Here is a 24,265-nt window from a genome sequence, read left to right as displayed (position 1 = left end):
CTGGTTTTTCAGGGGGACTGTGTTGCACTTGACCCCCTGGTTGGTTCAGCGATAAAGAATCCACCTGCAAAGCAGGACGCGGCGGGGCTGAGGCGGGGGGAGGGGGGAGGGTTTCGTTTCAATCCTTGGGTCGTGAAGACCCCCTGCAGAAGGAAATGGCAACCCACTCCAGCATTCCTGCCTGGGAAATCTCATGGACAGAGGAGCCTGGCGGGCTACAGTCGACCGGGTCGCAAAGAATCGGACACGACTTAGCGACTATAAACAACAAATGTTCACTTGGCCTGCTCTGATACCTATTAGCCGTCCCCATTCTGCTTCTGTGGGACAGAGGCAACGACGGGCAAGGAATGATGCCCTTAGAGCAAAGATCAGCTGTCAGGCCAGCCACGAGGACCCAGGCTCGCCGGCACCGGGTTTTTCCCCGCGACCCCCGCGCCGACCGGGGGCGGGGCACCTGCGGGCTGCAGAAGGGGCGGAGCACGTTGCGGGCGAGGCTCTGGAGGCGGGGCCGGGGGACTCGGGGGCGGGCCTCCCGGGAGCTGTGGCGACGACCTCCGCGGACGCCGGGCGGGTACGCAGGCTCGGTGGGCCGCCGGGACGGAGCGAGCCAGCGGTCCAGGGAGAGAACTGCTGACCGGTCACCGGCTGTGGGCACGATGAGACCCGGAGAGGAGCGGCCGGTGGAAGGGGGTGCCTGCGCCAGCGTCTCCGATCTGGAGCTGCTGAAGCTGCGCGCTGCGGAGTGCATCGACGCGGCGGCCGAGCGCCTGGGGGCCCTGAGCCGCGCCATCTGGAGCGAGCCCGAGCTGGCCTACGAAGAGCATCAGGCCCACGGCGTGCTGACGCGCTTCTTCCAGAGCGAGACCCCGGCCGGGTCGTGGGCGGTGCAGCCGCACTACCAGCTGGCCACGGCCTTCCGCGCCGAGTGGGGGTCGCCGGGGGGCTGGGCGGCGCCGCGCCCGCTGCACCTGGGCTTTCTCTGCGAGTATGACGCGCTGCCCGGCATCGGGCACGCCTGCGGCCACAACCTGATCGCCGAGGTCGGGGCGGCGGCCGCCCTGGGCGTCAAGGGGGCCCTGGAGAGCCTCGCCGGACTGCCTCTGCCGGTGAAGGTGAGGTGGGACCCGGGAGTGGGCTGCCTTTGCCTGCCCAGTCCGGACCTACCGCAGAAGGGCGGCAGCTGGCGCTTCCCGTGCGCATCAGTCCCTTCCCACCCCGGGGCAGGTGTCAGAGACCGCGCTCCGAGTCCTGGCCTTGGCTAGAGTGGGCAAAACCCCTGCGTCAGTCAGTAGTGCATGAGTTGCCGACCTAGCGACATTTTACAGATTTTTGCTTTTTCTCTCCTGTGTAGTTGTAAACAACTGAGTCGACGTTCTCCCTTAGGAAAGAACCTTAGAACCAAGCCTGGTTTTCGTGATGGCTTATTTTTGGTAACGGGCAATCGCAATTGTCTGACAAGGTTGTGCAATCTCTAGAAGGAAGTAGTTATTGTAGGGAAACCTGCAGACCCGCTTTGTTAGACTCCAAAAAATTTTCTTGTTTGTGGCAGTTCTAGAAGCTGTTGTGATTCGAATCATTGGAGTTTGGATAGGAAATGTTCACCCGTTAAAACTACAAAACCTCTAGAAGTATACAGAAAATGGGAGGAGAGTGACTATTAAGAACATAGATGAGTTGATCCTTAAGTCTTATGGTTTATTTCGCGATTTAAAGAAATTAACTCGAAATTAAACAGGGAAATGTTGTTTATGTTAGCCATAAGGCAAGTTTAATCTTGTGTTACTCTGTTTTTCCAGATGGAATATTCTTCATTTTGTGAGCTAAGATTCAGTCAACACCATTCCGGTTAAGGGGAAGACTAGTGTTATATTTCATATTCTTTAGCCCATTTTTCCCCAGCGTCAGTAACCTTTCTGTTTTATTCTAACAGTTCCATCTTTTGTGGCTTTTTCTGTTTAGCTGCCTTCTCTTTTCTGCCTCTGACTGGGCCTTTGTTTTTCATCTGGCTAGGATTTTGTTTTGTCTGGGGGAGGAGGTGTCCTTGCTTTTGCGTGAAACACGAGAGGTTTAACTTTAAACCAGGTTTATGGAAGGTTCAGAGAAGTCAGCAAGATTTAACCTGAAAAGTCATCAGATTTCTTGAGTCAAAGGTTAAGAGTAAAAAGCAGCTTAATATAAGAGTTTGAATGCCTGGAAATATACACACTTCTGATTTTGAACCTTAATACTCAGAATTAGAAGGTTATCTATCTTACCTGAAAACGGAGTTTATGTTGATTCTCTTTGCAAGCCAAGACTTTTTCCAGCTTTTTTCATTGTGTTCTTACACATGACCTTGAAAGTATATTAGTTGTTTATAGTAAATTTTTATTTACTTTTAAAAATTGTTTGAAGAAGTTAAAGTTTAAATATCGAAGTAAAATGTTTATTCTGTAAAGTTCTCTTTTGTTTAATTAGGTGTTTGGTGACCAATAAATCTGCCTGGTTGAGCTGGTGGAATCGAATTAGTAAGTTTGTGTAACAGTTGGCCGTCTCTAACCGTGGTATTAAGATTTATTTAATACTTTTCATAAAGGATTAATGTGTTAAGACCTTTTAAAGAGGTAGTTTAGTAAAGAAACAAAGTTCAGGCCTGAAGGTCAAAATATCTCTTCCCAGCTCTGCCTTAAGACTTGCTCTGTGACCTGGGGCAAGACACTTCACTCCCTGCCTCCAAACCACCTTTCTTAAAATGATGACAGGGTCTCTTACCTACCTCACAGGGTTGTTGTGAGGATAACTAGTAAGTAACTAGAAAGTTCCTTACCAGTAAAGTGATTATGAATCATTATATACACATACATTAAATAAAAGCTTTAAGAAATCAGTCCTAAATAATTTTGAGGGACTTAGTATATAGTACTTATCTTTTTTCATCTTTGACATTAGTTATATAAAATTGTGTTAGAAGATTGGGAAAATTTTCCTGTAGAGGTTTTAGTACATACTTTGCAATAAATTGGTATAATAATGTCAACTGCAAGTTTGTGATTAATTTAGCACCATAGATTTACGCCCACTGCATTATTTGAGAGTCAGAGAACAAAATCTCTCTTCATAGTTTGATATAGATTGTGAATATATATGCAAGGAAATCTGACTGACATTTCCTACTAGGAATTTTTGTCCCTCTGACACAGGTGTTTCTTTCTAGGTGATTGTCCTGGGAACCCCTGCAGAAGAAGATGGTGGTGGCAAAATTGATTTAATTGAAGCCGGGGCTTTCAAAAATCTTGATGTTGTTTTTATGGCCCATCCATCTCAAGAGAATGCCGCTTATCTACCTGACGTTGCTGAACATGAGTGAGTAATCAAGTTGAAAGAGACTTCTTATTATTCATTTATTTTTGTACCGGGGTGCATCATTGAAGTGGTTTAAATTTTTACATCAGATGTTTCAGCCGTAATAGTTGATGGTCAGCTAGTAGTCTGGTTCCAAGGAGCCACTGCTCAGGTGCTTCAGGAAAGCCCTCCATTCTCCGCAGTAGCTGGAGAGGAGTAGAGGGCCCGGCCGGCCGTGCTAGTGACAGGTCAGTTACCCGGCCTCTCTCTGCATCCCTGTTTTCAGAGGGTGAGTGTTTTAAGTGTCCTGGTGTCTTTGGCCTTATCACTAGCGATTGGTGTTGTGAGAGGAGGAGGAGTCTTCCATCGTTGGTTTCAGGGGTGATGTATAGCGGCACACCTCTGGACAGCCTTAGAGGTTGGAAATCTCTGCCAGTGTCTCTGGCCTGAAGGGGCCAGAGGCTGCAGGCAGGCGTCCCAGTCCATCAGCCTTCTAGGATTTAGGTTAGGTAGGTTTATTGGCCTTTATCCTGAAGTCAGCCCTTTTGGCCTCAGGCCTTTTCTTAGTATCTGACTTCTTAGATTTTCATTGGCCATCTTTTAAGGTGGAAAAAAGAACAAGAACAAAAATTACTCATCTATTTATGCTAAAAATCTGTAACAATAAATAAAGCACTGTGTCCCTATTACTCACCTTCCCCACATCCAGTCCTTTTCTGGAGATATATATTCTTCCAGAGCATTTAGGCTGTATTTATAGCCATAAAATAGGTACTTGTATAAAGTAAATTTTAAAGGAGGATTCCCCCCAAAAATATTCTTCTAAATATATTGTTGATCTTGCTCTTGCTTTTTAAATTAAACAGTATGTCTTGAATACCATTCCATGTCACTTTTTGAATGTTTTTAAGCCTAAAATACTAATACTAATACAAAACAAGCATTAACATTTCTTTTCCTATAGTTTATTGTGCTTTAATTGTACATAGATTTGAATCCTAGAAAAAATAGTGCTCGAATCCTTTTCATAAAGGACATCCTTTTCCATTTTATAATATTTATCACCAGTTTTGTTAAAATTCCAGTTTCTGGGTGAGGGTGATAAGATATATATTGAAGAAATAAAGAGTATCCTAAAATTTTTTAAATGTATTTTACTTGAATGCTTTTACTTGTTTTTGTTTTGCTAATTGAATGTTTGGAATCAGTAAAGAAATGTCATGAGCTTCCTGAATCTACTCATTAAAAAAAAATCTAAGTGACTTTTTATTAATTTACACGTGGGTATTATTACTCAGTCTTAAAAAGTATTATCTAAGCAAGTCATCTTTGTAAATAACTATTTAATATTCAATCCTTTCTCTAAACCTTCAGTTCAGTTCAGTTCAGTCGCTCAGTCCTGTCAAACTCTTTGCGACCCCATGGACTGCAGCACGCCAGGCCTCCCTGTCCATCACCAACTCCCGGAGTTTACTCAAACTTATGTCCATTGAGTTAATGATGCCATCCAGCCATCTCATCCTCTGTCGTCCCCTTCTCCTCCCGCCTTCAATCTTTCCCAGCATCAGGGTCTTTTCAAATGAGTCAGTTCTTCGCATCAGCTGGCCAAAATATTGCAGTTTCAGCTTCAGCATCAGTCCTTTTAATGAATATTCAGGACTGATTTCCTTTAGGATGAACTGGTTGGATCTCCTTGCAGTCCAAGGGACTCTTCAAGAGTCTTCTCCAACACAAGTGTTCAAAAGCATCACTTCTTTGGTGCTCAGCTTTCTTTATAGTCCAACTCTCACATCCACACATGACTACTGGAAAAACCACAGCTTTGACTAGATGGACTTTTGTTGGCAAAGTAATGTCTCTGCTTTATAATATGCTGTCTAATTTGGTCATAATTTTTCTTCCAAGAAGGAAGCGTCTTTTAATTTCATGGCTGCAGTCACCATCTGCAGTGATTTTGGAGCCCAAGAAAATAAAGTCTGTCACTGTTTCTACTGTTTCCCCATCTATTTGCCATGAAGTGATGGGACTGGATGCCATGATCCTGTTTTCTGAATGTTGAGCTTTAAGCCAACTTTTTCACTCTCCTCTTTCACTTTCATAAAGAGGCTCTTTAGTTCTTCCTCACTTTCTGCCATAAGGGTGGTGTCATCTGCATATCTGAGGTTATTGATATTTCTCCTGGCAATCTTGATTCCAGCTTGTGCTTCATCCAGCCCAATGTTTCTCATGATGTAGTTTGCATATAAGTTAAATAAGCAGGGTGACAATATATAGCCTTGACATACTCCTTTTCCTATTTGGAACCAGTCTGTTGTTCCATGTCCAGTTCTAACTGTTGCTTCCTGTCTTGCATACAGGTTTCTCAAGAGGCAGGTCAGGTGGTCTGGTATTCCCATCTCTTTAAGAATTTTCTAGAGTTTTTTATGATCCACACAGTCAAAGGCTTTGGCATAGTCAATAAAGCAGAAGTAGATATTTTTCTGAAACTCTCTTGCTTTTTCGATGATCCAATGGATGTTGGCAATTTGATCTCTGGTTCCTCTGCCTTTTCTTTTCTTTTTTTTTATTTGTAGTATTGTTTGCCTCATTCTTAATGTTGGTTTTTTTTTTTCCACTTATTTTTAATTCATTGGAGGCTAATTACTTTACAATATTGTAGTGGTTTTTGCCATACATTGACATGAATCAGCCATGGATTTACATGTATTCCCCATCCCGATCCCCCCTCCCCTCTGCCTTTTCTAAAACCAGCTTGAACATCTGGAAGTTCTCGGTTCACGTACTGTTGAAGCTTGGCTTGGAGAATTTTGAGCATTACTTTGCTAGCATGTGAGATGAGTACAATTGTGCGGTAGTTTGAGCATTCTTTGGCATTGCCTTTCTTTGGGATTGGAACGAAAACTGACCTTTTCCAGTCCTGTGGCCACTGCTGAGTTTTCCAAATTTGCTGGCATATTGAGTGTAGCACTTTGACAGCATCATCCTTGAGGATTTGGAATAGCTCAACTGGAATTCTATCACCTCCACTAGTTTTGTTCGTAGTGATGCTTCCTAAGGCCCACTTGACTTCGCATTCCAGGATATCTGGCTCTAGGTTGGTGATCATACCATTGTGATTATCTGGGTCATGAAGGTCTTTTTTGTATAGTTCTTCTGTGTATTCTTGCCACCTCTTCTAAATATCTTCTGCTTCTGTTAGGTGCATACCATTTCTGTCCTTTATTGAGCCCACCTTTGCATGATATCTTCCCTTGGTATCTCTAATTTTCTTGAAGAGATCTCTAGTCTTTCCCATTCTGTTGTTTTCCTCTATTTCTTTGTATTGATTGCTGAGAAAGGCTTTCTTATCTCTCGTTACTCTTCTTTGGAACTCTGCATTCAGATGGGAATATCTTTCCTTTTCTCCTTTGCCTTTTGCTTCTCTTCTATTCACAGCTATTTGTAAGGCCTCCTCAGACAACTGTTTTGCCTTTTTGCATTTCTTTTCCTTGGGGATGGTCTTGATCCCTGCCTCCTATACAGTGTCACAAACCTCCGTCCATAGTTCTTCAGGCATTTTGTGTATCAGATCCAATCCCTTGAAATTTGTTTTTTATTGTATCTGAGTAGTTAGACTAGGGTGAGAACTATTTGAAAATGGGAAAACAATGTATAAAATTTTAAGGCATTAGTGATACAGGTATTCTGGAACATTAATAAAGTATTGGTCAGGAACAGCTGACTTAAAGCAAGAGTATTTTATAAAACTGTGAGTTTAATTTGATTTTTAGAGGTTTTCTTAATCCATTTCAAATATTACATCCTGGGAAGTCACTGGCAGTCCACTGGTTAGAACTGTGCACTCTCTGCTGAGGGCACAGAATTTGATCCCTACTCAGAGAGCTAAAAATCCACAAGCTGGGTGGCTCTGCCAAAAATAAATAAATAAATAAACACACACACACACACACACACACACACACACACAAAAACAAATGTGACCTCCTTTGTGTCTTTCCTTGACCATGAAACAGAATTATCTGAGTTTCTGCAGACCTTTGATACAGAGCTGTCACAATACAGCGTAGAAGACAGGAGCCATCTTTTTTGTAATACCAGCACTTAAAATGGATTGTTTATTTGAATTTAATGGTGTACAGATTTAATTTGAAAAGGAGGTTGAGCAAAATTCTTTTTTGGACTGCCTTCTTTGTGTTAGTTCCTGGATTACATATAAACTAGAACTAGGATATGTAAATTGTTACATTATTGCTACAAATAATTCGCAAATAAAAATTCCGGCCGTGTGAATTAATTTTGAATAATAATTGGAATTTCTCTGTTTAGTGATACTGAAAAAAGCCATTCCTAATGATGTTCTGTTTCCTAGTGTGACTGTGAAGTACTACGGTAAGGCGTCTCACGCTGCTGCTTATCCCTGGGAAGGGCTGAATGCATTAGATGCTGCCGTCCTCGCTTACAACAATCTGTCTGTGTTAAGACAGCAACTGAAGCCCGCCTGGAGAGTTCATGGTACAAATGTCAAATACTTTGGGTAATAGATGGTGCTTAATATAGTTGAGTGCAATACAATTCTTTAATAGACTCTTTGATGAAAAAAAATTGGGGTTAAAATAAATACATAAATTTTTTAAAAATGTAAAAAAAACATTTGGGAACATTTTATGTACTCTATGAATATTCAAAAAAAATTTTAACATTTTCAGAAATTCCTGGCGCAGGATAGTAGATGTTTGTTTACGTGTGGCTAAGATTATTTGTACATAAATAGAATGGTCATTTTGAGTATTAAAACTGATGTTTTTATGTAAGGATCTCTGTTCTTTCTGTTGGTATTTGAAAGTTAGAACTTGATTTCCCAGTTATCCTGTTTCTTGATAACAAAATTTCATTGTTTTCTCATTTTAAAAAAAGTGATGGTTACTGGTTTTATATACTCAAGTGCTGTTAACCCTAAGTAAAAGTATTATGCAAAATTAAAAATTATGTGTAGCACCTTAATGTAAGTACAGTAATAAAGTACTGCCTTGAAGTTGCAGGTTTATTTTTTAGTTTTATTTCCTTATGCTTTGGGAAATTATTATACTTCACATCTGTTCTTTACCCGATTTTGCTGTACTCTGAAATTAGTAACTGCACTTTTACTGATTTTCTGCTTTAGTTTCTTTAAAAGGACCAAACATGAATATGTAAAAATACTTTTTAAAAAAATCAGCTCATAAAATATTAGGCTTTAATTATTTGTTTTAGTTATTATTTTGAATGGATACATCTTCTTTCCTAGTATAGTTCCAAATAAATGCATTTGTTTTGACGGTTGAGAGTATACTTTGTCAGTCTTTCGTTTGTATTAGTTTCTTATTGACATAAAAATAGCTTCAAATATTTTCCCAGAGCCAAATGCCATTTAAAATGGGATTCCTAAGATATGAGGGTAATTATAGAACCTCCTACCATTGGGGTTTTTCCTTATGTCAAAAGTTTAACAAAATATACAACTATAAGAAAGCCCCTGAAATAAAAGTCTCTTCCAGAAGGCTAACAATACTTATAAAAATTTCTGACAGTTTCTTTTTAGTCAAGAATCATAATTTATTAACATTATGTAAATTCCTCAGGCTAAAGTACATACAGACAGTTATTTTATTTTTTCTGTTAGCCAGAAAATGTCACACTATGCATAGAAACTTGTTGTATAACATCAAAATCTTTGATTGGTATATATGTGAAGGTAATAAGTTTAAACTATTTTTCTGTATATATGTTTTGGCTGAAAAACTTTATGGCTGTATTTAAACTAAAGGAATGGTCTCCAAGCTCCAAGTTCAATTCCAGTAATTTGGTTCTTTTTATAGGTATAATAAAAAATGGTGGTGTAAAACCCAATATCATTCCCTCTTACTCTGAGTTAATCTATTACTTCCGTGCACCCTCAATGAAAGAGCTTCCAGTTTTGACCAAAAAGGCAGAAGACTGCTTCAGAGCTGCAGCTTTGGCCACTGGCTGCACAGTAAGGACTTTAAGAGTTAATCTAAGTTAGAATCAGAAGCACATGTGTGGGCTGGGACTGTTTATATTAAGTTACATTAGAACCTAATTTTGCCTTTCTTTCATTTGGCAGTGTCTTGAGTATGCAAAAATCAGTTGATTTGAAAGTCTTTCATTCTTACTTATTTTACTCTGTGTTCACATAGGGAAGACCACAGTGGTCTTATCACACAGGACTTAGAAGAACTGGTATTGCTAAGCTAGAATCCCTGCCTTTCTGCAAGCTATCTTTTTCCTTATTGGCAGTTATGCTTTTAGAATTGCTCTATGTAGCCGCTATGAAGGCAACTTTACGGCAAGATCAGCCACACCTATCTTTTGTTTGTATTCCTCCCGTCACGGTTACTGCTTTTGATATCATATTTTATACCCTTTTTTTTTGTGTGCCCCTTAATTCCTTATTATAGTTACAGATGATTCTGCTACTTTTGTGTTTTAACCTTCCTACTAGCTTTAAAGTGGTTGATCTTCTACTTTTACCATGTATTTACCTTTGGCAAAGAGATTTTTCCTTTTGTAATTTTCATATTTTTAGTCATGGCCTTTTTTTTTTTTTTTTTTTTTTTTGCTTAAACAGTCCTTTAGACATTTCTTAGAAAGTTGGGGCTTTGTGATACTGAACTCTTAGCTTTTGCTTGTCTGTAAAACTTGTGATCTCTGCTTCAAATCTGAATGAAAGCTTTGTGAGGTAGTGTATTCTTGGTTGTAGGTTTTCCCTTCCATCACTTTAAGTATACTGTGTTACTCCCTCTGGCCTGCAGAGTTTCTGCTGAGAAGTCAGCTGATGGCCTTGTGGGAATCTCCTTGTAGGTGGCGTGTTGCGTTTCTCTTTTGCTTTTTATATTCTGTCTTCCTCGTTCATTTTTGCTGTTTAATGACAGCATGGTCCTTTTCGGGTTGAATCTGTTTGGTATTCTCTCTCTGTGTCTCCTGGGCTAGACATCTGTTTACTGTCCCAGATTAGGGAAGTTTTTAGCTGGCATGTCTTCAAGTGTGATCTCTGCTGCTTTCCCTGTCTCTTCTCGTTTTGGGGTCCCTGCAATACAAATGTTAACACTTGATGTTGTCCCAGAGGGCTCTTTAAACTGTCTTCATTTTTTAAAATTCGTTTTTCTTTTTTCTTCTCGGCTTGAGTGATTATCACTGCTTTGCTCATCTGTTACTCTGTATCATTTAACCTACTGTTGATTTCTTCTCATGTATTTCTTATTTCAGTTACTGTATTCTTTAGCTCTGTATAGTTCTTTTTTATATTTTCCAACTCTTCGTTTAAAACTTCTCATTCTATTCATCCATTCTTCTCATGAGTTCTTTGAACATCTTTATGATTATTACTTTAAATATCTTGTCAGCTAGATTGCTTATCTCCTGTTATATTTAAATAGTCTTTTAATAATTTTTATGTTTTGGCTGACTTATAGTATCTGTTGGGCTTCCCTGGTAGCTCAGCTCATAAAGAATCCACCTGCAGTGCGGGAGACCTGGGTTCAGTCCCTGGGTTGGGAAGATCCCCTGGAGAAGGGAACAGCTACCCACTCTAGTATTCTGGCCTGGAGAATTCCTTGGAGTCGCAGAGAGTCAGACACAGCTGTGTGACTTAGTATGTTTAGATTTTCATTGTGTCTAACTTAGATGTTGCTAAGAGTAGAATAATATCTCTGCCATTTTATAATTGGTTTTTGCTAATGTTATTGGAATTATCTTTAGTTTGTGGGAATATTGCCCGTTTTTATTTAATCAAATCTAAATCTGTAAATCCTCTTAGCTGGGCACATGTAAACTGCTTCTGCATCTTAATGCACTGAAATTAATAAATGAGGACCATAGTCAGCGCCGCCACACTGTGGATCTTCTGTCTTCCTCTTAAAGTGCGTTATACCTTTCAGACGAGGTAGTGGTGTCAGGGTCAGTCTGTATACGGAAAATTCGGGAATCTTGATTTGTCTTTTAGGGGCCCTAGCCTAGAGCAGTGTTTCCTACGTGGCGTGGGGACCACCTGCATCAGCAGTACTTGGGGTGCTGGCTGAAGTGGGGATTGCTGGCCGCCCACTCCTGGTTCAGGGGCTGACCCTGAGACCCGCTGGCTGGTAGAGCTCGGTGACCTTGTGCGCTTTGGCGCATGGATCGCATAAAGGGGACAGGGTCCTGGGAGCTCTCCTTAGAGAAAAATGTGGGTTTTAAAGTAAAGGTTTGCGGGTTTGTATCCTGAAGGGTAGGTGCCGCCTTTTCAAACTAATTTCTGTTAGTGAACCAGTGCTGGTTTGAAGTTCAAGCTTCTTAATTTTAAACTTGTGTTGTAATTTTTATTAGGTGGAAATTGACGGTGGAGCACATGATTATTACAATGTTCTTCCCAATAAGAGTCTGTGGAAAGCTTATGTTGAAAACGGAAAACAGCTAGGAATAGACTTCATTTCAGAAGATGCTATGTTCAGTGGCCCTTCAGGTAATTAAGCTCTTTCAAACACACCATGCTGTTTGAGGCAGGGAAGTACTATCCAAGGTTAAATGGTTTTGCTTAACAGCTTTGGAGGTTGGGGGAAGTGTTGCTTATGCTTTTTAATGACACTTTTTTACAAACTTAATGGTTAGGAGAAAGACATTAAAGAACTCTTCAGTGAATGTGGAATGTCATGGGAACAGATTTGCTTTTAGAAACAGCCAACCTACTCTTGGCTTTATATTCTAAGTCTTTCTAGTGTTTAAATTTGCTTCGTTCTAATTTTTAAGTAAGCCACTTAAAGGGGAAAGAGAATTTTAATTCATTCTCAGTTATCAGTAAGCCAGTTACTAAGGACTTGGTTACATGGGGACATTTTCAGTTTCTGAGAAATAACAAACAACTATGAAACACTCATAAGTATATCAGGTAATTTTAGATTTTTTCTCCTTTTAGAGGATTATCGCTAATAAGTTTCCATGTTAGAAATGTATCTCCTAAAATGCAGTAGGTGTCGATGAGTGGACTCGGAGACTTGGAGGTGAAAACAGGTGCGGTGTCACTCAGAGATGAGAGCGCGGGCTGAAATAGGGGCTGGCACAAATTATTCATTCATTAAGTCTGAGGTGTTCACAGGACCTCTAAGGAAAGCTGCCCAGTAACCGATTCCGAAAGTTGTCCAGGTCGAGAGTTAGGGGCTGTCAACACATGAGAGGTGATTGAAGACACAGGTTTCAGTGTTGAGGAGGCTGCCTGAGGACCCAGAGATGACGCGCTCAGGGTCGCCCGTGCTCAGGAGACAGAAGTGATGGGCGAGGGAGGCGTAGAGAAAGCCAGGCAGTCGGGAGAGTGGGCCCAGAGGGTAGAGAATTTCTGGAAGGGAAGGAGTTGTAAATCAGGTCAGGTGTATATAAGGTGTGTTAAGATACACGTGCTCCGTTGGACTAGCAATTAAAAATTCATGATTTGTCTTACCTTTCCAAGGATCTACCGATTTTGGGAATGTTTCTTTTGTGGTTCCCGGGATTCATCCGTATTTTTACATTGGATCTAATGCCTTGAATCATACAGAACAGTACACTGAAGCTGCAGGTGAGAGCTGATGTTCTGACGTGCCTTCTTTTTGTAGTAGTAGCTGCCTTTCTACATGCTTGGTTTAGCCCATTATCACTTCTTTACCGAACACCCCAGGAAATACTATATTGTGGTGGTCAGTTGGACAGGCAATTTAGATATTGAGAGCTAACCTGAAAACGAATAAGTTAGCTGTAATACGTATGAAGTTACCTTTCTTTAACTTCTCTCCTGCCTAGGATCACAGGAGGCTCAGTTCTACACTTTGAGAACAGCCAAAGCTCTGGCAATGACTGCACTGGATGTTATCTTTAAACCAGAGTTGCTGGAAAGAATCAGAGAGGACTTCAGACTGAAACTTCAAGAGGAAGAGTTTTAAATGCAGTAGGATAAAAGGAGGGTTTAGGAGCTACTTACAGATCATTCAGAAGAAGTGATGATTTTCTTCCTGTAATCTTTTTTAATGAGCGAGGAGGGCATGGCTTGTTTTTCAGTCTTAAAGTTTGAGTCAAATTCCTCTTACCTGAAAAGTGAGGACACAATGTGGAAAAAACATATTACCTCACCTCATATCTAGAGTGAAAGTTTCGCAAATCTGTGGCTGATGAAATTGTGACCTTTCAGAGCTGGCATTTCATAAACAACCTGGATGACACATGGTTTATCAGTGATAATATTTTATAAAGCCATATGTTGTGTGAGTGTATTTTAAAAGATCCAAGAGATTTCAGGCCTTATATTCATAATGGGCACATGAAAGATGTTTTTGGTGTTGGTAACACTGTTCTATAAAGTTGTTTAAAAATTCCCGTTCTAAATTTAGGGAAGATTCATTTGGAATATCTGTATCTGTTTTGGTCTAGAGACTCTCTTCATTGATAATAAAAGTAGGCTTTTAATCAGAAATGCTGTGGGAAATAACTAGAAACTCAGGTGCAAAGAATGAGCTTAAGTTACCGTTTGAAAGAAAATGAAAATGTTCTTTTTTGTATATAACTTACTCTGAGAAGTGGCACTGAAGTGCTATTTCTCATTCCATATTATTGTAATAGGGAAAATGGTAGCTGGATAGGATTAGACTCTTCCTGTAAGGTTTTGGCTTGGTGGCCCCATGTGCCCTAGGGGAATATGGTGAGAGGAGTGATGTCTGCTTATCTTGAATGTTAATGTCATGGAACTGGTCCCCTCTACCTCGCAGCCCTGTTCAGGCTTCTCCTCAGAAGCTAGCCTGTCCAGCCTGAGTAAACTCGGTAGTTTATTAAATTTAGGCGACAGAATTCTAAGCCTCCTTAAGCCCCATGCTAGTATAAACTAAGAAGTATTATATTAGTTTTTCCTGGTGTGACTTCTTTATCATGATAAAAGAATGTGAAAAGTATCCAGTAAAACAAATACATTAAGCTGTGAATATAGTAAAGGTCAGGGAGTCCTCAAATTTGAGCCATAAGCATTCCAGAAATGGAAGGGGGAAAGAGAGCAAAGTGAGCATTTGGTCTCAGCTGTAAGCAAGTCAACTTGTATGCTCTGAGACTTCCGCTTCTCTTTCGGAAAGTTAGATTTGATCCCTTATCCTTATAGTCTTTTAAACCTCTATTTCCTCTTTTATCTGAAGTTATTTAAAGTTAAAAGAGAGGGGAATTTGAGAGGAGAGTTAGTATTTAAGAATTGCTTTCCTTCTGTATCTGCCGTCTGCAGACTGGCCTGATTTGGCAAGCAGCCTGATTGTTTATGGCTAGCATGCTGAAAATGAGCTGTTCTTTTTTAAAGGGCTCAGGAAGAAAGAGCATCAGAGAGCAAATTGTGTGACCTGCAACACCTAAAATATTTACTGTCCGCCCCTTTGTAAGATAAAAGTTTGCCTGTCCATCCTGTATAACATAAAAACTGGCTCTCTTTGACTTACATCGTATAATCAGATCTTATCCTGGAAGAAAACTTCAAGCCTCTGAATTGAAAACACTGAGAAAGGGACTTAGCAGTGCCCATAACACATCAGTGGTCTGTCCTCACTGGGGGTTCTGTCTCTTTTGAAGTTTGCTTTCTTTTTTTTTTATTTATTTTTATTAGTTGGAGGCTGTTTGCTTTCTTTAGTATCCAGCCTTAAGGCTGTCCCCTGTGCTGGCCACTCTTCTTACTCTGTATCAGCTTTGAGAACTTGGTCCTCCATGACATTCTTTGTCTCATTTTTAAAAATTAGAGTAGATCTCTGGGTCCAGAAGACCCCCTGGAGAAGGGAATGGCTACCCACTCCAGTATTCTTGCCTGGAGAATTCCATTTCCCCCTAGATCTCACCCTGACATTTTATGTTAAGTTATTTAGTATAATTCAGACTTTATAATTCAGACTTTTAAAATCCCCTCTTCATTTTTATTTACTAGTGAGCTAACTGAGCCATATTACATTAAAGCGTGTAAATAAATAAGTAAATAAATGCTGAGTCAAAATCTCCTGTCCAGAGGAACAACTGTAGCTAATCTTCACTATGCAATTAGAATTGGGGAGACTACTTCCTTTGTGAAAGTAGTTGCTCAGTTGTGACAGACTCTTTGCGGCGCATGGACTATAGCCCACCAGGCTCCTCTGTCCATGGGATTTCCCAGGCAAGAAGACTGGAGTGGGTTGCATTCCCTTCTCCAGAGGATCTTCCCAATCCAGGGATCAAACCCAGGTCTCCTGCATTGCAGGCAGATTCTTTACTGTTTCAGCAGGGAAACCCACTTCTTTGTAATGGTAGTTTTTCCTTTTGGAACTAAGGTCTTTCTTTATCCTCATATTTTAGTGGTATGTTGTAATGTGCTAAATTTTCGTAAATGTTTATACTTAGCTTAAATTATCATTGTGTTGATTGGGCCTCACATTTTAGATTAAATCTCCAAAGATTATTTGGAGGATAAATGGAGAACCACTCAATTACAGGAGAACAGTGTCACTTCTAGATAAAAAGGGTTATATATATATGTATATACATATACTCTATATATGTAAATGATGAGTATTTTTAGGAGGTTGACACATGAATAAGACTTTTTCAAAATGGAATTTTGTGCCTTGATTTTGAGAAAAGGGGCAACTGGCTTTTTCCCCCAGAATCAGTTTGAATAAGGACACTTGACTGTCTCTTAGATTCGGTGAGTGCATGTTGCTCCTCTGCCTGATTCTGTGTTCTTTGAAGCCGCTGTCTTTTCTGTATGCTTAATTTCCTTTAAGTGCATTAAAACCTGACTCATTTGAAAGAAAAAACAGCCCAAGCTAAGTTAGTATAAATTTTAAAATACTTTGACTTTTAAAATAGTGAATTAACTTCTAACCTAAACTAGAGACATAGGTGGACCTGCTTGAGTATCTTGGTTCTTATGGAAAAAGGTTTTATTACATGGTTTTTTGTTTCTTTTTAAACTTTCACTGTTCACAGGCTGAACGGAAAGCCTTTTCCTCAAATACCAACTTTTGGCTATTTTTGTTAAATTAATAGACCCAAATTGTATAATCCAGATTAGTGGGTTAAATTTAAAAACAGATTGAACATGTTTTTTCTTTTGTGGTTTAATTTTAAAAGCAGGCCTGACTGAATATGGGACCTGTATAAAATGATTATGTGGTACTACTCACTACTAAGTTGCTATATACTATGTAATGATTAAGTGTCGCTAATATTTAGCTAGCCTCTTAAAATTCTCAGGTTCTGTTAGTTTTAAAAACTACTCATATTTTATGAATTATTCAGGAATTTTTCCCTTTTAATTGCTTCTTCCTATAACACTCATAAGGGCTGGGACATTTAGGTTAAATTAGAACATTTTCATGTGTTCATGAATACTTGTATAAACTGGAAGTGTTTTGGTTTCCCACAATCCTCCAGAGGACTGTTTATTTATTAGTAAGTTGTAGTGATCTTTTCAACAGTTGAGTTCGGTGAACATTTGTCAAGGAGAGCCTACTTCTAAGCACTGGGGGTAAGGTAAAGAGGAAGATATAGTTCATGCTCCCAAAAACTTGTGGTTGGTGGTAACTTCTCATAAGATTTGCTTCATTTAAGCAACACTGGGTTTGAGGGAACACCTGAAGGCTGCTGTCTTGGAAATTTTTGAGGAAGTGTTTCTGAAATATTTAAAAATACCTGAGTCATGTCAGTCTATTTGAATAGAAGAAATTGATATGAAAAGTCTTCTTAAAGAATGATTGTCTACTTTTATAATATGTTCTTTTTAGAAAACCTTTCAGATAGTTGTATTTTATATATTTCTTACTTTTTATCTGAAGCATCTCTGGTCTTCTGGAAAATGTTCTACGTAGTACTAGCCTTCAAAAGATCAAAGTAAATTTTCATTGTAAAATAAGTCAATTTGTCTTGCTGCTAGCTAGCAACTCTTTATAAGTGTGTAAGGTATGAAAAACTGCTTCTTTATTTTTGTTTATACTTCAGCAAGCCTTTTGCAAACAAATCATATAGTTAAGGATGGTGCATTTGATATGTATGAAGTTAATATTTTCAAGTAAAATCAGTCTCTACTACCATCAGATCATAGTCATTTTAAAAATATTTTAATGTATACATATATTAAAGTATGTATGAAAAAATCTATAATGTTAATAAATGTATTTATCAAATAGCAGTTGTGGTTTTTTCCAACCTATATAGGGAGTTTTGAAAATATATGAATATAAAGCACAATTACCCAAATACACTGTGACATAATCTTTTTTAAAAATTTATTTTTTGGAGAGGATAATTTCTTTACAATGTTGTGTTGGTTTCTGCTGTATATATTAGTCTCTTATTCAGTGTTACAGGTGTTGATTTGCTTTGCTTTTATACTATAATGTCATGTTGTTTATATGAGATTTTAAAAAGAACAATTATTTTTGTTTAAAAATGAGTGTTTTACTAGTCTCAGATACTGAGAAATGCCAGGACAAGTTTTACATGATGAGATGTAGGTACATAATTACAGTATTGAATTTTCTTAAAAAATTTTTTCAACTTCAGCACAAAGTCATACCATGTAATAGCTTAAATGCAACAGAGCAGATTTTTAGAGTCTTATCAATGTCTAAAGAATAAGTGCCTCATATGAAAAAAATTACAAGTGTCCGTGTTTTTTTTGGTTTGAACTGGCTTTCAAAATAGAGTCCAAATCTGTTCTTTTTTTCCCAATGATTAAAATGTAAAATGAGCTTTGATTAGTATAGTGGATCACAGCATCCAGTCGCTTTAAAAAATAAACCTCAGAAATACAAAACAGAAAAAAATATCAAATCAAGGTCTTCAATAGACAAAATTCTTGTTTAGCTCAAAAAACTAAGTAGACATTGCCCCATTGAGTAAACAATGAATTGCCTTTGAGAGAGTTTGAACTTTTATCTATTAGTTGTGTTGCTAAATGCCTGACGCCTTATTGTTTGACCCGAGAGAATGGAAAGCAGTTCAAAAACTTCATGTTTTCCCACTTGAGCTTAATTTACTTAAGGAATAACCAAACCTAGATCCAAGCGTTGTTACTGCCTGGTTTGAATGATACTAATTCAGGATTAACTATCACTTCAAGCCTTGTCATCAGACCTGACTCATTCCTCATAGGAGGATCATGTGTTGTATATGAGAAGCTTCAAAGAGTTTGATGCCAATCTAAGTACCCCTGGACTCTAAAAATTCTCGTTTGCTTTTAGCTTGATAAAGGAGTAAGATGTCACGTGTGAAGAAGTAGACTTAGGTGCAGTTGAAATTTTAGCAAAACTTTAAGCTGTTGTCTGTTAATCTCTGAAAGTGGTGAGGGGCTAGTCAGTTATTGTTTCAGCCTAATGTTTCCCAAAGATGGAGCGGTTACCCACAGCAACTGTTTGGTATACCTGCCATTGTCCTAGAAAGCTTTCAGCTTCCGCCCATCCATCCAGAGTCACAAACCCACTCAGGTGGGTTGTGTGTTTTTAAGACAGGCTCTTTTGTAAAAAATATGTATATAAGAAGAGCTTGTAGTAGAAAATCCCGGCCAGAAAGAGATCGCAGCCTCAGCTGTTTGAGATGTTTATGATGGTGCTCAGTCATGTCCAACTCTTTGTGACCCTATGGACTGTAGCCCACCAGGCTCCTCTGTCCATGGGATTTCCCAGGCAAGAATACTGGACTGGGTTCCCGTGCCCTCCTCCAGGGGATCCTTCCGACCTCAAGATTGAACCCACATCTCTCGTGTTTCCTGCAAGTGGCAGGCAGGTTCTCTACCACTGGGTCAACCTGGGAAGCCCCTTAACTCTAGGAGTCTCTCCAATCAGATCTTAGCCCATGTTTCCCAGCTTCTGATGTTGCTATTACCCCACCTACCCTCTGCCACTTTTTAAGTTCTGGCCTAAATATCACTTGTTTCATTGATCTAAGTTTGGAACAAAAGAATTTAGAAAATCAAGGGAAATAATTACAAAACTTTAGAAATTAACTCACAAAGCATAGATTTCTTATTCTAAGATGATAAGAACAATTTGACTAATAAAACTTGTTTTCTGTCCTCAGCCCAATATGTCATAACTGTATTTGTTACCTATTAATATATTGGGTCGCAAAGAGTCGGACACGAATGAGCGACTGAACTGAACTGAACTGAATATATGGTTTTGATTTATCCATTCCCACTGCCAGAGAAATACGTTTTTCTGCCTGTACAGAAACATGTTCTTCATGTTGAACCAGTTTCTGATGTTTTGGTTATTTGCGGGGGTGGGTTGTTTGTTTTTAACACTGTGAAGTCTCCTTGTTCTGACCTCATTTGCAGACAGCTGTTATTGAGTGCAGGGTAGGCTGAGTAGGAAAAAGCTTATTCTGGCTCTTGTTTCTAATTCCTTTCACATCTCCTGAAGGGCCAGCTCACCCTCTTTTAGCTCAAAAGAAGGCCTATACAAACTGAGATGGACTTTTGATAAGGGTGGAGAGACACTTGAAATAGCTCTCCCGGGAATTAAGAGTTGCGGTGAGGTCATTTAGAGGATGATTACCTCTGGGATTTTAAGGTCAATGAATCTGGAGGTGAATGTCATGTGTGAGCAGAGGACAGTCTTTATAGTGAATAAAGCAAATCACACTGAAGAAAAGGAAAGGTAACTGCCTAGAAAGAGAAGTTGTCTGAAATCGTTACAGTACTCATCAGGCACAGCCATTTATTTACTTCATGTCTGTGATTCCTGTGTTCTTAAGCTAGTTTGAGTGGGTTACTGTTCCCTGAATCACTAAGGTATAGTTCTGAGCTTCCCCGGTTGGCTCAGATGGTGAAGAATCTGCCTGCAATACAAGAGGCCTGCATTTGATCCCCGAATAGGGAAGATGCCCAGGAGAAGGGAATGGCTACCCCCGCTCCAGTATTCCTGCCTGGAGAATTTCATGGACAGAGGGCCCTGGCTGGCTGCGGTGTCACGGAGAGTCACAAAGAGTTGGACATAACTTGAGTCACTAACATTAACAAGGCACAGTTTAATTCCATTTGTGATTTTTTAAGTTTTAAAAAGCTGAGAACTTGGAATTACACTGCACACTATTTACTCAATATAATAAGAATAGTGATCTCAAATCAGCATCCATTCTACACATTCACTATTAATATGAGGAAATTAAGTCTAGAGTGTGACAAGAATATTCCCCTAAGAGTATTCATCACAGTATTATTTTTTTATCCAGTGTTAAGGAAAAGATTGCCATGTACAGTCATAGTATGGAATGATTTTAATGGCTGCAAAACGGAGTTTTTAGTAGGAAAATGTCATAATATGTCATGGGAAACAACCTGTATCAATTTGTATATAAAATATGGTGGCAGCTATACAAAACTACGTAGAAAAAAGGATGAGAAGTAATACTAGTTGCCCATGGCTAATAGGATTATGAATGGATTTTTTTCTGCTTTTTATAACTTTACAAATTACCATCCCCTCCAAAACAAAAAAGGTAGAAAGAAAGGAAATATTCCTTCCTCGTAGAGTAAGCATGCAATACTGAGTTGTCTCATGTATAAATGCAGCTCTTACATAACTTTTTGTGAATGATACTAAAGGTATATGGTTACACAAACCTAGTTCAGTGCTTTGCTCACTTGAATGCATGTAAGATTCACCTGGGGAACTTGTTAACATACAGATTCTAGTTGGGTGTGGGGTGAGGCTTGATGTTCTGCTTTCCTAACATGTTCCTAGGTAATGTCAGTGCTGTTCTGGGAATTACAAGTATTTTCCTAATTATATATAGATAAAAATTATTTTTATATAGATAAAAATTAAACAATATGAAATTGAAAAGGCATCCAATTATCTTCAGAGTGGTGATAATACTTAAGTGAACTAAATGGTTTTACTCTCACATTATTACTGTGTTTGTTGGATAATGTGCTTTCTTATCACTGTAGACACTGGGATTTCCCATACAAAGACACTCAGTTGTAGCACAATTTTTTTAATAACAGAATGAAATGTTCTTCCTCTGCATGCTTTATTGTGATGATTATGACTCACATTCACAAACAGTTTTGGGCTCCATGGTCAAACCCACAAGTCCACATTCCTACAGGGTGGAATGCAGGCTCAGACCTAGATTTGTGAAGTTCTCCAGTGAATTGGAAATATAAAATAATTAAACAAACTGGTCCTTCACCACAGATGGTTTGAGAAGCACTGCTCTTGAACATTGCATGCTACATACTAGGTGCTTAGAATTACTTGCTGAATGAATGAATAAATACAAAAAGTGCCACTATTATAAATGAATAAATAGAAAAGTGCAACTATTAAAATTTTTTTCCTCATATTAATGCTTATGTGTTGTGAGTGACAGTTTGTTTATTTGTTCAGTATTTATGTGATACCTGCCTTTTTTTTTTTTTAAGCTATACTGAATGGTGTGCAGGATCTTGGTCTCCCACCGGGGACTGAACCGACGCCCCTGCAGAGAAACGCAATCTTAACCACTGGACCGGCAGGGAAGTCCTCATACCTGCTTGTTAACTAGACATTATTAACCAAATCTCTCTACTCTCTAGTCAAGCCAGCAAGTTTATTAAGTACTATAGATGTCCACAGATAAAGGGTGGTTTTCTCCAAAATTATCAGAAAAGAGAGTTGCTTTGTATTTGGGTTTTTATGAAGTCAAATTACAGAGTTCTGTCTCAGTGACATAGCTTTGAGAGCAAAGTACTGTCACCTTAATCAATGCTGTTACGTGCTTGTGGAGGTCACCTGAGAATTGCTAGAAAAGGTAGCAAAGACATTGAACATGAATTCAATAACTTATTCTTCATACCACTAGCATAGATATCAACGTGAACAAGCCTTTTAAAGATCACTCTGAGAAACAGCACTGCATGTGGTTATGTTGTAAAGATCAAGAGTAAACACCTATAACGTGCACTGTTGTCGGTCAGCTGCTCATTGTGTCCGCTCTGTGACCCCATGGACCGCAGAACGCCAGGCTTCCCTGTCCTTCACTGTCTCCTGGAGTTTGCTCAGACTCGTCCACTGAGTCGGTGATGCCATCCAACCATCTCACCCTGTCACCCCCATCTCCTCCTGCCCTCAGATGCACTAGATACACTGTTATGAAGCTGAATAATTCCCATAGGCATATGGGCTAAGTCGTGTCTTCCCAGAATTTGTATTTTGAAATTCTCACCCCATAATGTGACTTCTTTGAAGATAGGGCCTTGAAAGAGGTAATTACGGTTAAATGAGATCACAAGGGCAGGGCTGTAATCCAATATGACTTGTGTCACCTAAATGAAGAGACACCAAGAATGCATGTACTCAGAGAAAGAGGCCAGGTGAAGACAGCAAGTAGGCGGCCATCTGTCAGCCGAGGAGACAGACCTAAGGAGAAAATAAACCAGCCAACCCCTTGACCTGGGACTTCCAGCCTCCAGAACTGAAAGAAAATAAATATCTCTTGTTTAAGCTGCCCAGCTTATGGGACTCCGCTCCGGCAGCCTGAACAGACTAATACAATACAGCATCCTATATGCTGGTTCTATATGGCAGAGCTCCCCAAACACTGTGGATGGAAGTTCAGATTATGTGTCCTGGAAACCCGCCTAGACAGTTCAAAGTGGTCCTGCTCTGAGGAAGAAGCAAGTGGCAAGGATGTGAGTGAAATTTGATTAGAATTGTTTCATAAAATAAGCATGAAAAAGGTAATGTTCTAAAAATATTATTAGTATTAAAAGTTGACATTTAACTATTTCATCTGTATTCCTTTACATTTTTCTGGTAGAGTTTGCTATTAAAAAAAAAACAAAACTTTTTTTTATTTCAAGAAAATGGGAGATGGCCCTGTAATTAGACTTTCTGAAACTTGGTTGTTGTTGTTTTTTAAAGACCAAAGTATAGCCCTCATGAAGAAATAACATGATATTATTTAGTATAGGGATCAGTCAAATTAGCTTTGGAATAAAAATGACATAATAGAGTTTATTTGAATTTCAAACAAATGTTTTATGCATAAATTTGATGGGAGTTGATCCTGTGGATATATAGTATGAATAGCTATATGTTGTTTAAATAATACACCAAATTAGAACCCTCTCCTTTATCCCCTGCCCTGACATCAGTGGCCATTGTTTTCTGGGTCACAGAAAATGCTGGTATTCACTGAGTATAAATGGAATTGTCCAGTGATGTGTAACCATTTCTTTTTCATTTTGGCATTCTCTTTTACATTCAGTAACCATGTATTTCTCATCCTAACAAGTTATTGGTAGTCCCAAATTATGCATTTCCTTGCCATGGTTATGCAGAAAAAAGTCAGCCTAATCCCAGGTTCATCAGTGAAGATATCACATTACTAACTTCACTTTGAACTTGGACATGCTGCAAGGTGGAGATTCATGAAGCAGTGATTATTAAACAGGGAACACTCACACACAAATTTTCTAGGCTAGTTACCCCTATGACAAAACTGACAAAATGCCTGCAAATACTCTCTTCTTCAAAGTTTCCCTACCAGGGAAATACCTACCAAAACCAGAAACCACTGTACCAGTCTAAAAAGCTTTTCTTGTGAAGAGGTGAAACCTTAGGGACCACAAGATGTAAATAAAGTAGGAATATTGTTATTGCCTTGTAATGAAACCAACATGAAGAGATGCATATAAAATAGGTAGGAGGCTACAGACTGAAGCATAAGTTTTGGTCAAAGTGGGGATTTAGGTGCATGTAAATGAGTGGCTCAGCGGTAAAGAATCCGCCTGCCAATACAGGAGATGTGGGTTTGATCCCTGGGTCAGGAAGATCCCCTGGCGAAAACAGCAACTCTCGCCAGTATTCTTGCCTGTGAAATGCCACGGACAGAGGAGCCTGCTGGGCTACACAGTCCACGGGGTCGCAAAGAGTCGGACACCACTTACCGGTTAACCAACAAC

General features: G+C 39.3%; 1 protein-coding gene across 2 annotated transcripts; it reads left to right on the top strand.

Moving 5' to 3' along the window:
* The first annotated feature begins 520 nt into the window (after positions 1–520).
* Positions 521–23,082, top strand: PM20D2 (peptidase M20 domain containing 2). 2 transcript variants are annotated; one of them, XM_070450132.1, is made up of 7 exons: positions 521–1,115; positions 3,197–3,345; positions 7,694–7,836; positions 9,180–9,334; positions 11,683–11,818; positions 12,797–12,904; positions 21,743–23,082. In XM_070450132.1, the coding sequence occupies exons 1-7, from the start codon at positions 660–662 to the stop codon at positions 21,862–21,864; spliced, it is 1,269 nt and encodes a 422-aa protein (XP_070306233.1). In that variant the 5' UTR covers positions 521–659; the 3' UTR covers positions 21,865–23,082. The 2 variants fall into 2 exon arrangements, with proteins under 2 accessions (XP_070306233.1, XP_020732927.1); XM_020877268.2 differs by lacking the exon at positions 21,743–23,082 and adding an exon at positions 13,126–17,495.
* Positions 23,083–24,265: the final 1,183 nt, after the last annotated feature.

Source organism: Odocoileus virginianus, chromosome 19 (assembly GCF_023699985.2).
Source record: "Odocoileus virginianus isolate 20LAN1187 ecotype Illinois chromosome 19, Ovbor_1.2, whole genome shotgun sequence".
In the NCBI taxonomy this organism is placed as follows: Eukaryota; Metazoa; Chordata; class Mammalia; order Artiodactyla; family Cervidae; genus Odocoileus; species Odocoileus virginianus.
This window is presented reverse-complemented; position numbering and strand designations above follow the sequence as displayed.